Source organism: Leptonychotes weddellii, chromosome 11, assembly GCF_054177405.1.
Source record: "Leptonychotes weddellii isolate Sample4059 chromosome 11, ASM5417740v2, whole genome shotgun sequence".
Lineage (NCBI taxonomy): Eukaryota > Metazoa > Chordata > Mammalia > Carnivora > Phocidae > Leptonychotes > Leptonychotes weddellii.
Genome location: NC_138379.1, coordinates 8,187,819 through 8,202,002, shown reverse-complemented (window position 1 = coordinate 8,202,002; position 14,184 = coordinate 8,187,819). Strand labels below are relative to the sequence as shown.

At 47.8% G+C, this 14,184-nt stretch overlaps 1 protein-coding gene across 3 annotated transcripts in view; it reads right to left on the bottom strand.

The window, feature by feature from the left end:
* The window catches only part of AHNAK (AHNAK nucleoprotein), a 59,963-nt gene that overhangs the window by 29,081 nt on the left and 16,698 nt on the right, over positions 1 to 14,184 (bottom strand). Inside the window, exons 5-6 of one of the 3 annotated variants that reach the window (XM_081797988.1) lie at positions 9,622 to 9,721; positions 2,878 to 2,947 (exon numbers count right to left, since the gene is read on the bottom strand). The exons of 1 other annotated variant lie outside the window; for it this stretch is intronic. In XM_081797988.1, the coding sequence (XP_081654114.1) occupies positions 2,878 to 2,947; positions 9,622 to 9,721 (170 nt within the window). The remainder of the gene's footprint in view (positions 1 to 2,877; positions 2,948 to 9,621; positions 9,722 to 14,184) is intronic. One more of the 3 variants, XM_031024864.2, reaches the window with a different exon arrangement.

Genomic DNA, 14,184 nt, shown 5'->3' with positions numbered 1-14,184 from the left:
CCCCCCGGCGACTGATATTTTAAGGACAGGAGAAAACAAAGCTCAAGGGTTAAATTGCATTCTGGGTTGTGTTCGAGTTCATTCTAGGTGCATCAATTCAGAGGCTAATCAAGCAAATTTGGGATTAGCAGAGGAGGGCCTGACCCTTTCTGAAAGGCCCTGAACTCTGAAGGCCTGACCTCTGTCCCCAAACAGGGCCTCCCTTCCTGAGCTCTCTGCTATGCAAGGAATTCTGCATGTAATAAAAAGAATAAATAAATAAATAAATAAATAAATAAATAAATAAATAAATCCCCCCTGGATTTGCTGCTTTCGGATCTGACCAAGTCGGCATGTGTGGCGCAGAGGAATGCTCCTTGCTGGGCAAGGACAGCCATGCACAGAAAAGCAGACCTCAGTAAATAATGTCCCCGACTCTCCCTAAGAAGCCCAGCGGCTGCCTTCCATGAGCAACCAGATGGAAGGGCCGAACAGCTGGGAGAGGTGCGGGGCTGATCCTTCACCATGAGGTAACTAGGATGAGAAAGAAAGCGTTAAAGGCTGAACCCTGTCCTCGAAGAATTCATATGGAGAAATCCTAACTTCCAGCACCTCAGAATGGGACTGTATTTAAAGACAGGTCTTTCAAGAAGTGATTGAGGTAAAGTCAAGTCATTAGAGGGGCCCAAGTCCAATAGGACTAATCACAAGAGGACATAAGGACACAGGCAGTTACTGAAGGAAGACCATGTGGAGACATTATCCATAAGCGTCAAGACACCAGAGGCCTCAAGACACCAAAAGTGCCGAGACCTTAACCCTGGGCTTCCGGCCTCCAGGACTGTGAGAAAATAAGATTCTGTTGTTTAAGCCACCTGGTCTATGGCACCTTGTTACGGCGGCCCTAGCGGGCGAAGGCAGAAGACGCAGCTGCTGAAAGCCTCCTGCCACCCATCTGAGGAGAACAGAAGGGTTAAAGGAAAGTGAATCTTCTATGAATGTGGCCAGTCGTGTGGTTTTGGGCTGGGTCCCCGTAGCCACATTTCCCAGGATTCCCTTCCCTCTAGGGTCCTGGGTCAGCATGGGCCACGAGAGAAATGCATGGGCGTTCGGAAGGTTTGGAAGGCACAGGTGAAGCACAGCCATTTTGTTCTGCTCTGAAGGTGGCGCAGGGCAGACGCACCCCACGCACGCCGTCGCTGCCCTGCTGGCCCACCTTGCTGGCGTGGGGCAGCCACTGGGCCTGCAGCAAATCCAGCTCCTGGGCCAGGTGAATGCGGCTCTGGGATGAGGGCCCCAGCTTGCCCCTCGGGTCACCCCTCCAGGTCGTCATGGAGAATGCAAGCAGTGAGGGCCAGACATGGTTCCAGGCTGTCCCTCCTCCTCCCCCCTTCACACCCACCGTTCCTCCCTGAGCCGGCCCCGATGAGACACAGGACAACACCTTACACAGACTGGAGACTGACCTTCCACCAGCACGGAAGCTCGGACCCCTGTGATAAAGCCCCTCTTCTCTCTATAGCTTATGGACGTTCTACTGCTCTGATCAAATCCTGACTGATAAAATAATCAATAGGAAAAAAAAATCTGTCTTAGTAGGCTACCCAAACAGGTGCGAGATTAAGACAAATCACCTGACGATGTCCTATATGTTTAATTCTCTGTGATAGCGGTTTGAGTGAGTAAGCATGATGGAGTCAACATTGTGCCTCTCACCAGACACACAATCTCAAAGCCAGTTCATTTCCAACCTGCTGTTCCCATCTGTGAATTCTCTTACACCACGATCCTTTGCTTCCACTCCTCTTGCATCATCCTAGGCTAGACCCTCAGGGCTTCATTCCTGCCTCCACATCTCCTACCCTCAGACCCGCCACTGCCCCCAAACCTCTGCTTCTAGAAAGCCACCCTGCAACACACTTCAAAGGCAGTGCTCTTCCAGACCAAGACCAAACCCTCTGCCTAGATGTTAAGACCTTTTACAATCTGGCCCCACCCTATTGCCCCACCATCCTTCCCACTGTTCTTCAGTACATGCCCTCTACAGAGTGAGATCAGACTCACCTTCCCTGTTGGGGCCTGCCATGCCTACTCCATCCCCGGGCCACCCCTCAGGTTGTCCCCAGGCTGTAGGACCTCTCATTGTTCAAGGCTCAAAGCTCGCCTCCTTCACAAAGTTTCATCAAGGCCATCAGGTGTAGCATTCTAGAGAAAGGACTCTGGAGCTAACCAGTCTGGATTAAGACTCTGGCTTGGTCCTTACCAGCTCTCTATCCCTCAGTCTTTCTGTGCCTCAGAGTCCTCCACTGTAAAACAGGGATATAATGCACCTGCTTCATAGGGTTTTCATGAGGATTAATGAGTTACATCACATAAAGCATTTGCATCATGCCTGACACCTAGAAAGTGCCTGATAAGGATTAGTTCTTATTTTATTTTTAGTTTTATTATTACCTGACCATTCTGACCATCTCCAATACTCTTTTCCCCTGAATTTCTGCCCCTGGAATAGTAGAGACCACATCACTCAAGCACATCATTCATAGTCGCTGTTGTACCGTTGGCTGCAATTTCGTGTGTAACAAAGAGGAACAAGAACATTTTATCTGTCATCAGAACATAAAAAAGCAATAGCTCATTCATGAACATAAAATATTCCTCATTCCTAATGTGCAGAATAAGCAGGAGAACTTTCCCTGCTTCTTCCCGATAGCATTTAACCCCTAAGAGGCCTAGGAGGAAAAAGATGAAGACAACTGTCAGGAGAATGCCCCCCCTCCCCACCGCGCTCGCACACACGCGCGCACACACACACACACACACAAACGATCCTGAAACTCATCCTCCTGGTGTATCTGAACACCAAAAAGATGACATTTTCAAAAACGTGGTTTTCACCTGAAGAACTGCCAGGAGGGTGGTCTGATCAGAGGAAGGGACCTCAGCCAAGCATCAGCTCCTCCTGAAACTGAACAGTACCCAGGTTAGGGGAGATCCTAGAGGGCCACTAGATGGCGACAGCATCAGGTGGGGTGGGTCCCTGGCGCCCTGCAGGCTCCCAGCACTCCCTCCCGGGGCCTTCTGGTTTACCCAGACTGCTGAAGGCTCATGAATTAGCCAGTTCGTAGTTCAAGACAATATGGAAGTCCTGCAACACTCCACTTTTGCAAGACTCCCTTTCTTCAGCTTTAAAATGAAGACATTGGTAGAACCAGAGGAGAGCTAACAAAGCACCCAGTTCTGAAATTCTGCACAGTCTTTTCTTTTCTTTAAATTTTATTTATTTATTTATTTATTTCAGAGGGGGGCTGGGGAAAGAGGAGCAGAGGGAGAGGGACAAGCAGACTCCCAGCTGAGTGCAGAGCCCGACTGGAGGGCTGGTTCTCATGACCCCGAAATCATGACCTGAGCCGCAATCAAGAGTCGGACGCTCAACAGACTGAGCCACCCAGGCGCCCCAGCACAGTGCTTTCTGTACCGTCAGAGCAAGCAAAGGCAGTCAAGGAGGACTCTAAGAGTTTAATTTTTGCCCCAAGCAATCTACAGACTCAATGCAATCTCTATCAAAATTCCAATGGCATTTTTCAGAGAAACAGAAAAAACAATCCCAACATTTGTATAGAGCCACAAAACAACCAAAGCAATTTTGAGAAAGATGAACAATGCTGATTTCACTTCTTGATTTCAAGCTATATTACAAAGCCGCTATAATCGGAACAGTAGGATATTGGCATAACAATAGACATATAGATCAAGGGAATAAAATAGAGAGCCCAGAAACAAACCCATGCATTTAAGGACAATCAACTTATGACAAAGGAGCCAGGAATACACAATGGGGCAAGTATAGTCTCTTCAATAGATGAGAGTTTGATTTTCCCTTTCCCCGTGAACAGAGCAGTATTAGAAAGAAGGGAGAAAAAACAGAGCTTCATCTGTGCCTTGACGCATTTGGCACCTGAGCTCCCCTGGCTGAGAGGTGCCAAAGCTAAGGATGAATATGGCAAGGTGTAGAGCTTACCTGGGTTCAAGTCCCAGGTCTGACACTTACAGGCAAGCTGTGAGGCTTCAGCTTTCTCAGCTGTTGCATAAGGTGAACAATCATGCTTACTTTATGCACATACTGATTAAAGTAAAGCACTTTGCACAGAACCCAAACCAAAGGAGGTGCTCAAATCATTAGTCTATTCAGCGAATGTTGACTGGTGTCTACAAAATGATAGGCTCTATTCCAAGGCACTGGGGCACAATCTTAAGATGACTCCACCTTATAGAGTTGACCTTTAGGAGGAAAAGACAGATAATAAGAAATAACCAAAATAATATAAGATTTTCTCAAAAGCATAGGAAAAGTTCATGAAGAAAAATCGAGCAGGTTAAATGGGACAGGAATGGGGTGTGATTTTAGATAAAGTCCTCAGAAAAGGCCATTTGGAGAAAGCAACCTTGAAGGGACACCTTAATCCTCATTGCCAGTGTTCCGGGTGTGGTACCAACAAAGTATTTCTCTTGGTGTTCAAATGGACATTTCTGCTCAACATACCTCCCCAAATAGAATGTCTGAGCTGGAAGAGAACTTGGAGATTCTCTATTTCATTTTATAGATGAAGAACTGAGACCCAGAAAGGTGGATTGACAAACCCAGGGCCACACAGTTCATTCCAAGATAGAGGTTGATCCTGACTCTAAGGCCAGCGTTTGTTCTTGCCTCTGTTGTAGCCCATTGTCTCTGGCTGACTCTGACCCATGTAAATCTGCCACCTGGAGCCTGGAAGCCTTCGCTCTAGTTCACAGTTAATGGCTGTGTAGTCTGAATATTTCTCATTCAGACACGTTTGATATGAAAAAAAAATTATCACAGATTTGCAATGACCCCCATTTCAATAATTAAGAGTGCGAGGCCGTCGCTTCCAGTGATCACTGGGTACCAAGAATGCCGTGCGCACACAAAGACAAACACCACCCACAAACTGCTTATCCTTGGCTGTAAGACAGTCATCAAAAAAACCAAAAATATGTTTCCATTCTTTTTTTTCCCCTTAGATTGTCACCAAAATGTGAAAACAAAATTTTGGATTGTGCTGAATCCTTGAACCCCTGAGAAGACACCCGCAGAGCCCAGTGTGAGGAATCTCACATATGGGACATGTCCTTGATGGGCTGTTTCTCTTAGGAAAAATCCTTGCCTGAATCAGGGACATTTCTAAGAACGACTAAGGCTAAAGGGAGCGGCAAGTGCAGATCAGCCCTTTTCCCTTCGTTTTGAAGCTGCCCTGGGCCAGAAGGACGGCAGCGGGAGCTGGACACCTCTGGACAGCTGTCGGAGACATATAGGAACATCAGTGGGCCATTAAGGTGGGGACCTCAACGCACCACCCATTCATTCAACAGATACAAACTGAGCACCTACTATATGCTAGGCACGGAGGATATGACAGGAAACCAAACAAAGCCCCTGACAACATGAAGCTTCTAGTGAAGAAGAAGGAAGTGAACAAATCAGGGAATTAATATATGTCAGAGAGCAATAAGTAAATGGGTAAAAGGCACAGGTGGTGCCTGAGGTCAGGGGACGGAGGGCTTGTTACTTTAGGTAAGGTCTCAGAGAGGGTCTCTCTGGTCAACTGACACTGGAGGGCAAAGAGTTTGTCAAGGAAAGAACATTCCAGGCATAGTTCACAGCCAATGCAGAAGCCCTGAGATGGAAGAGCAAGGAGACCCTTGTGGCTGGAGCTCAATTCAGGAGGAGAGATGGGGTCAGAAGAGCACTGAGGGCCAACAGACCTTTGCCAGCACTTGAGATCTCCCTCGAGTGATCTCAGGGTCGTGAGATCGAGCCTCGAATCGGGCTCCTCGCTAAGCATGGAGCCTGCTTGGGCTTCTCTTTCTCTCTCTCTCCCTCTCCCTCTGCCCTTCCCCCCGCTCTCCGTGCACGCTCTCTCTCACTCTCTCTCTCTCAAATAAATAAATAAAATCTGAAAAAAGAAAGAAAGAGGACAGGACTGGAGTAAGATGCTCAGAGAAGCAAAGTGAGCAAAGAAGACTGAAACAGCAGGAACAGGCATGACGTGGCGCACAGTGGGGGAGACGTGAGGACATTTTGGTGACCAAGAGCAAGCACGCATGGCAAGTGGCCACACTGGAAACAGCTCACACTGGGCACTTCCTGTGTGTCTAAACAGCCTGCAGGGACTAACTGACTCAATCCACACAGCCACCGACCGTGTAAGGGATGTCCCCCCGCCCCTGCCCCCGCATCATCCCCGTTTCACAAATAAGGACACTGGAAACCTCCCAAGGTCAGAGAGGCAGAAACAGGATTCGACCTCAGGCAGGGCAGCCCCGGAGCAGGGCTCTCACCCTCTTGGCCACACAGCTCCCGGCGGCAGGCAGTGTGACCCACAGCCCCGTGGTCAGCTTCCCCGGATTCCACCCTTCCAAACCCCCTCGAGCACTGAGGACACTGTGTGACCAGGTCGATGTCTTGAATCGAGAGCCACGCCGGTCCAAACCTCACAGTCTTATCTCAAAGTGCAGCGATGGTTCTCTGATCAAACCTCCCCATCTGCTTATTTACCGGGATGACTCTCTAGGACATCAGCTGACGGCCGTGTTACCATGAGAAATGCGAGTTATGTGCCGTTCAAACGTGTCTCTAACAATCAAGGGAAATGGCAGAATCCTTCTGAGAAATTGATTTAGAGATAGCTGGAGGCTCGTGGCAGGGGCAGGAAAGGTTCATTTCTGGCATCCCGGGGAGGTCATGTTGACACGAAACTCAGCCTCAAAGTCCATGCAAGTGTGGGACATGGAAGTTGGTTTCTGAGGAAACATCAGGGTCAGGGGAAAGCCTACAACACGGTCTGTCCATGAGTCTCCAACAAGGATGACTGTAATCGTTCACCTGTGGTTTGAACCAGGGCACATGAAACCACAGCAAGTTCCTCTCAGCTGCATAGATTGTATCTGAATCCGTATGCTCAGCAGCTTTAATTCTGCCTCCTTCAGGGCTGGCTCTCAGTAAATGCTCATTGACTGAAGAGATACTATGCATCAGAGCATAACAGCCCCTTTGAGGAAGGGGGTCAAAATCCCAAACACCTTTCAATCTCAAGACACTTAAATAAAGGCCGATGAAGTATATTGTACAGCAAGATGTGCTGCGTTGGGAAGGCAAGCACTGCGACAAGCTAGAAGCCGCTCCCAGAAGGGCAAGCGAGGACTATCCCGCCATGTGTGAGCACTAGGAAGCCAGCCAGAAGCTCTTGCCATCATCTGTTTTATGTGCCTGACACAGTGTGCCCGGAATCCTCCAGTCTCCACTGGACGTGAAGTCTAGTGGAAGCCCAGTCCTATGGGAGCTGACACAGGGATGCGCGGGCACCCCAGGACAGCACAGAAAGGGGACACTGAGCCCAGACTTGGAGGCTCAGGTTGGCCTGGGGGTGCTGATTCAAATGTTCAGAAAAACGGAGCAGGGCACCTGGGTGGCTCAGCCAGTTAAGCGGTTAAGTGTCTGCCTTTGGCTCAGGTCATGATGTCAGGGTCCTGGGATCGAGCCTGTGATCTGTCCATCTGTTAATAGATCAAGATCGTGACTGGGTTCCCCGCTCAGCGGGGAGTCTGCTTCCCTCTCCTTCTGCCCCTCCCCGGGCTTTTGGTTTTGCTTTCTCTAAATAAATAAATAAATAAATAAATAAATAAAATCTTGAAAGAAAGAAGAAAGGAAGAAAAGAAAAAAGGAAGAAAGAAAACCAGGGAGCAGAAGGCACGTGGAAGAGCACCATGAATACACAGCTGCAGGGACCAGCATCAGGACGCTGGGAGGGAAAGGTGCACACGGAAGCTGTGGGGGCCGAAATGGCGGGTGGGTCATGGCGGCCTCCTGTGCTGAGCCAAGGATGTGAACCGCACCCTGAAAGCCAAGACGAGCCACTGCAGAATGTGAAGCAGGGGAGTAACCTGATCTGATTTTTATTTTAGACTGGCCTCTAAAGCTCCCTCCACCCGCGGAGGGAAAGATCTATGATGGGCAGACCCATGAGGAGGTGATTGCAGTCAGGAATGAAAATCAAAGATGTCAGGCCTGGAGCTCGGAAAAGCAGACTGAAATCAGCAGTCCCCAAGAGGTGACCCAGAGAGAGTCTAGTGTCAGAAAAATAAAGACCCCAGGACAGGTCCATGGGAAATTCTGCCATTTGTGAGCTTTTGGGAAGAGAAGCGCCCACGAAGGGTCTGGGAAGGGAGGGGAAAGCCACCCTAACCATACAGACATCAAGATAAGTGATGTCACTCAGCAGAGGGCCGAGAGGGCTTCCAGGAGGGCGCACAGCACCAAGCACCCAGAGACTGGGCTGGGCAGAGTAAGGATTAGCAAGAACAGCTTTGGGGGGAGCAGGTGGGGAGCCCAGGGGCGATGGGTGGGGCACCAGGGTGAGTGGGAGGCGAGGAAGAAGCACCCTTTCTAGCAGGTTGGCCCCTCAGGGACAACCCCATAAATAACCAGAGGGGGAGGGGTTGAGGGAGGGGTTCTTTAAACAGGGGAGGGGTGCACAGATGTATTAGTTGGGAGGAGATGCCAGGGTAGAGGTAGGGTGCTGGGGAGAGAAGGGGTGAGTGAAGGGGACGCGCAGAACACCTGGAGGGATCCCACGTGGTGCTGGGATGGAGGAGAGGGGTTCCTGGGACAAAGGAGGGGGCGAGGTGGGGGGAGCTGATGAGTTCCGATTCCCCAGTGATAGGGCTGTCACTCTGTTCCAGTTGACAGGCTCCACAAAGATTTTCCACATTTCAAGAAAGGCCATACATTCCCCATTTTCTGTGAAATCTGATTTTTAAATGTGTACAGCTACCCCCCAAAAAACAGTTTAATTGTTATGCAGTCCCAAATCATGGCTATGGCCTGGACTGAGCCAACAGCCCCCTACTTAGTGCCCTATGATCCAGAACTTTCACTCTCCAGTTACTTCCTCTCTCTTGCCCTTCACACGGGTGTCTCTCCTCAGGGAGGCCTCAGAAAGCATTTCCTTTATAGGACCAAAAATACTTTTCCTTAAACTCTGGTTGATCTTCAAAGAGATGTGGATACTGGGGCGCCTGGGTGGCTCAGTTGGTTAAGCGACTGCCTTCGGCTCAGGTCATGATCCTGGAGTCCTGGGATCGAGTCCCGCATCGGGCTCCCTGCTCGGCAGGGAGTCTGCTTCTCCCTCTGACCCTCTTCCCTCTCATGCTCTCTGTCTCTCATTCTCTCTGTCTCAAATAAATAAATAAAATCTTTAAAAAAAAAAGAGAGATGTGGATACTAACCCCTTAATCCTAAATCTCTGGCTTCCGCGCCACCCTGAACTCTGAATTTAATAGACACTGTTCTAGAAGTCATTTACACCAACCACGTAAATGGTCCACAGCAGCCCTCCGTACAAAAAAAAAGCCTTGAGAATTCTTCTGTAGCAAGTGCGTTCTCTGCAGGCTTTTCAAAAAAAAGCTAAAGGGGAAGGAAGACTTGAATTTCTAGGCCCTGGAGAGGGAGGGACTTCTGAGCCCGGGAAGGCCCGGTCCCATGCGGACGCTCCTGTCACCCGATCTCCAAATGGAAATGGTCACTACCAAGACCGTTCTTTTAGTCCCACCACCTTCTCTCACCTGCATTTGGGGTGGAGACTGAAACTGCCCCGGCTCGGCTGGTGGTTTCCTCGGGTTTATTCTGGTCTTTGCACTCCAGTCCTGACGGTTGTGATGTGTTCTAACAACAAGGACAAGGATTATTACAGGGTCACTCTTCAAGTCGTCCACAGATTTTCACAAATTCTAATAGATTAATCAGGTGTGAATTATTTTAGAGAAAAAATCTTGCCTTTTCCAGAAAGGGCTTAGTTGAGTAACTGAGCATTCAGTGATTCTCTCTTCTATTTCAATTTGTTCAGTTTTCAATTATAAAATGAGACTCAGAATACATCCAAATAACCACAGAAGAAAGGAATGTTTTTTCCTTTCAGAGAGAACTGAATAATAATAGCAAACACATCAGCACTTACCATGTGCCAACCACTATTTTATCTTGTATGTTAACTCCTTATGGTAACTCAGGAGACAGTAGCTGCACTTACTTTGTTTTACACAAGAGAAAACTGAGGCCCAGAGATTTTGAGTAACTTGCCCAAGATCACAAAGTTAGGATGTGGCAGAGCTAGGATCTGAAACCAAGCCCTCTCTAAACCATTAAACCATCCACTCAGGTCCAACAGCATATATTAGAAGATATGAAAGGGAAAAAAGTCCAAGTCAAAGTTACTAGAATTACCCCAAATAAGAAGTCATCCTGAAAAAAGTATGGTTCTTAGCTACATGTATATATAGCATCACAGTGTCCTGTTGGTATAACTTGCGGCCAAAACTTGAGAGCTTTAGAAATAACGGAGTAGGGGCGCCTGGGTGGCTCAGTCATGGGTGTCTGCCTTCAGCTCAGGTCATGATCCCAGGGTCCTGGGATCGAGCCCCGCATCGGGCTCCCTGCTCCGCGGGAGGCCTGCTTCTCCCTCTCCCACTCCCCCTGCTTGTGTTTCCTCTCTCGCTGTGTCTCTCTCTGTCAAATAAATAAATAAATAAATAATTTAAAAAAAAGAAATAATGGAATAGGGGCGCCTGGGTGGCTCAATCGGTTAAGTGTCAGACTCTTGGTTTCTGCTCAGGTCACGATCTCAGGGTCATGAGATCGAGCCCCACGTCGGACACTTGAGAGATTCTCTCTCTCCCTCTCCCTCTCCCTGTGTCCCCCCACCCCAGTTTGTGCTCTCTCTCACAAATAAATAAATAAATGAATAAAATCTTTTTTAAAAAAGAGAGAGAAATAACAGAGTAACATTACTAAAACTAGCAAAACAAAGATTCTGTACTAGCTGGACTGGATAAAGGTGTAAGAAGGGAATTCAGTTCCAATTTGCTTTAGAAAATGAAACAATCACACTTGCAAGCAAATGGCTTTCTGATACAAATACAAAATTAATCTGAGGCCATCAAAACAAGTCACAAGCCTTAAAAATCCTACCTCAATCGTAGTAGGAAGCCATTAGGCAATGCAGCCATATCAGAAGCACGAGAGATTAATATTAAGTCACTACATGACTTAGATGTTGTCAGTGACAAAGAATCAGGCCTAGAGAAAACTTGTGGGGGTGTGGGGGGAGGAATCTTTCACAACCACCATTTTAGTTTTATCCTGAATACAGAGGTTGAGAGAGATAGTGGAAGGAATGCATGGCATCAAGATGGGAGTAGGGGAGGGAAACAGCCATGAAATTAAACAGGGTACGATCCTAAAGGCTCTTAAAGCTTTTCCTTTTAAAATGTACTTCTCGGGGCGCCTGGGTGGCTCAGTCGTTAAGCGTCTGCCTTCGGCTCAGGTCATGATCCAGGGTCCTGGGATTGAGCCCCGCATCGGGCTCCCTGCTCCACGGGGAAGCCTGCTTCTCCCTCTCCCACTCTCCCTGCTTGTGTTCCCTCTCTCGCTGTGTCTCTCTCTGTCAAATAAATAAATAAAATCTTTAAAAAAAAATAAAAAAATAAAATGTACTTCTCAATGTGGAAAACATTGTCCTAGGTGGTGTGTGAGCTTGGAAAAGATTAAGGCGGGATCCAGCCCATGACATAGCTTCTCTTGTGCCCCAAGATGGGCCTCATGATAACCTTGAAGCCAAGCAAAGGACCAAACCCATAACTTCGGCTGACACGTTCTGAGCTGATCAAAGCAGAAACCCAGAGGCTGGGTTGCAGAAAATGCACTGCTGCTTGAGATTGGACAACTTGGCATCATCATTCCAGGACACAGCCACTGTGGGGGCAGGAAAGGACGTGGAGGAAGGGCAGGCTGCAGCCGTGGAGGTCATTCCCTGCACACTCCAAGACCCCACAGTCCTGTGTTTCACATCTAAAAGTCGTGGTGTGGGGTGCCTGGGTGGCTCAGTCGTTAAGCGTCTGCCTTCGGCTCAGGTCATGGTCCCAGGGTCCTGGGATCGAGCCCCGCATGGGGCTCCCTGCTCTGCGGGAAGCCTGCTTCTCCCTCTCCCACTCCCCCTGCTTGTGTTCCCTCTCTCGCTGTGTCTCTCTCTGTCAAATAAATAAAATCTTTAAATAAATAAATAAATAGATAAATAAATAAAAGTCGTGGTGAAATATATGGAGAAAACGGATTTGTGACTGTTCCTGATGATTACTCAGTCCATGCAAAATAATTACTAAGTACAGAACACATAACCATTAAATGGTAATATCACTATACATGTGGTTATGTTACTAATGTGAATCACTCACAATTTCCTGGCCAAGTAGATTGAGCTGAACATTTTTATTCTAACAATGAGATCATGGTTCTTGGCCAACAGATTGGTAAGAAGTAAAAGAGATCTCTAAAAGCCAACAAGGGTATGGACAGAGCCGGGGTTTTCACACCCAGAAGTGGGAATGTATGCGGATATAGCCTTTCGGGAGGGCGATTTAGAGTAGCTTTAAAATGTTAGGGGCGCCTGGGTGGCTCAGTCGTTAAGGGTCTGCCTTCAGCTCAGGTCATGATCCCAGGTCCTGGGATCAAGCCCCGCATCGGGCTCCCTGTTCCATGGGAAGCCTGCTTTTCCCTCTCCCACTCCCCCTGCTTGTGTTCCCTCTCTCACTGTGTCTCTCTCTGTCAAATAAATAAATAAAATCTTTTAAAAAAAATGTTAAATGCATGTGCTCCTTCTGCCAGCAATTCCGTCTCTAAGAATTCAGGCAAAATATTTGTGCGTGCGCTCCAAGTGGTGTGTGCAAGGCTGTTTGCAGACACTGGAAATAACCTAAAGTTCTGTCTAGAGGAATCGTTCAACACCGAATGCTTCATCTATGCCGAGCCACAGTCCACAACAGTGAAGAAGAATGAACATTGACCTACCCAGAACATCTCCAAGACATATTATTAAAGGGGCGGGGAGCAAATTGCAAAACAAGACAGGGCAATCTTATTTATGGTTCCTTTCAATTTTTTTTAAGATTTTATTTATTTATTTGACATTTATTTGAATGTGGAGTGAATCCCCCCTTTTTTAGGCTTGAAAAAGCTACAGATTACAAAGTAGATATAATAACTCTAGTTGGCTTTTTTAAAAAATAGATTTTATTTATTTATTTGTGAGAGAGGGAGAGAACAGAGGGAGAGGGAGAGGGAGAAGCAGATTCCCTGGAGAACAGAGACTCCGATGTGGAACTTGATCCCAGGACCCTGGGATCATGACCTGAGCCGAAGGCAGACGCTTAACGACTGAGCCACCCAGGCGTCCCTTTAAGTAATCTCTACATCCAACATGGGGCTCGAACTCACAACCCAGAGATCAAGAGTTGCAGAGTTTCATGCTCTACCAACTGAGCCAGCCGGGTGCCCCATTTATGGTTTCTTTTAACTCACCAAACTACAGACATCTGTGTTAACATACGGATGTGCCCAAATGCACAGAGCAAAGTCTGCGGGGTGCATGCCGAGAGGCTGTCAGTGGTTAGCACTCAAGATGAGCATGCAACTGGGTTTGGGGGATGAGGAGGACTTCTCTTATTGTTTCAATGTTTTCCAAAACTGAATTGCTATGTGGTGTAATTAAAAATTAACCTTTGAGGGGGGAGATGGGCACAATAGAGAAAAAATTAAATCTTTGCCAATGTTAGTCCTAAAAATGCCCAATTGCGTGTTCATCGGGCTGGAAAGTATTTTACCAGCTGAGGAGGTCTGTTCAGCAAATACTTAGTGAGCCCTACTGTGGGCCAGACACTGTTTGCGACTCTGGAGAAATAGTAAAAAGATCTGCCTCGGGGTGTCTGGGTGGCTCAGTCGTTGGGCGTCTGCCTTCAGTTCAGGTCATGATCCCAGGGTCCTGGGATCGAGCCCAGCATCGGGCTCCCTGCTCGGCAAGAAGCCTGCTTCTCCCTCTCCCACTCCCCCTGCTTGTATTCCTGCTCTCGCTAACTCTCTCTCTCTGTCAAATAAATAAATAAAAATCTTTTTTTTTTTATTTTATTATGTTATGTTAGTCACCACACAATACATCATTGGTTTTTGATGTGGTGATCCATGACCCATTGTTTTCATATAACACCCAGTGCTCCATGCAGTACGTGCCCTCCTTAATACCCATCACCGGGCTAACCAATTCCCCCTCCCCCCTCCCCTCTAAAACCCTGTTTGTTTCT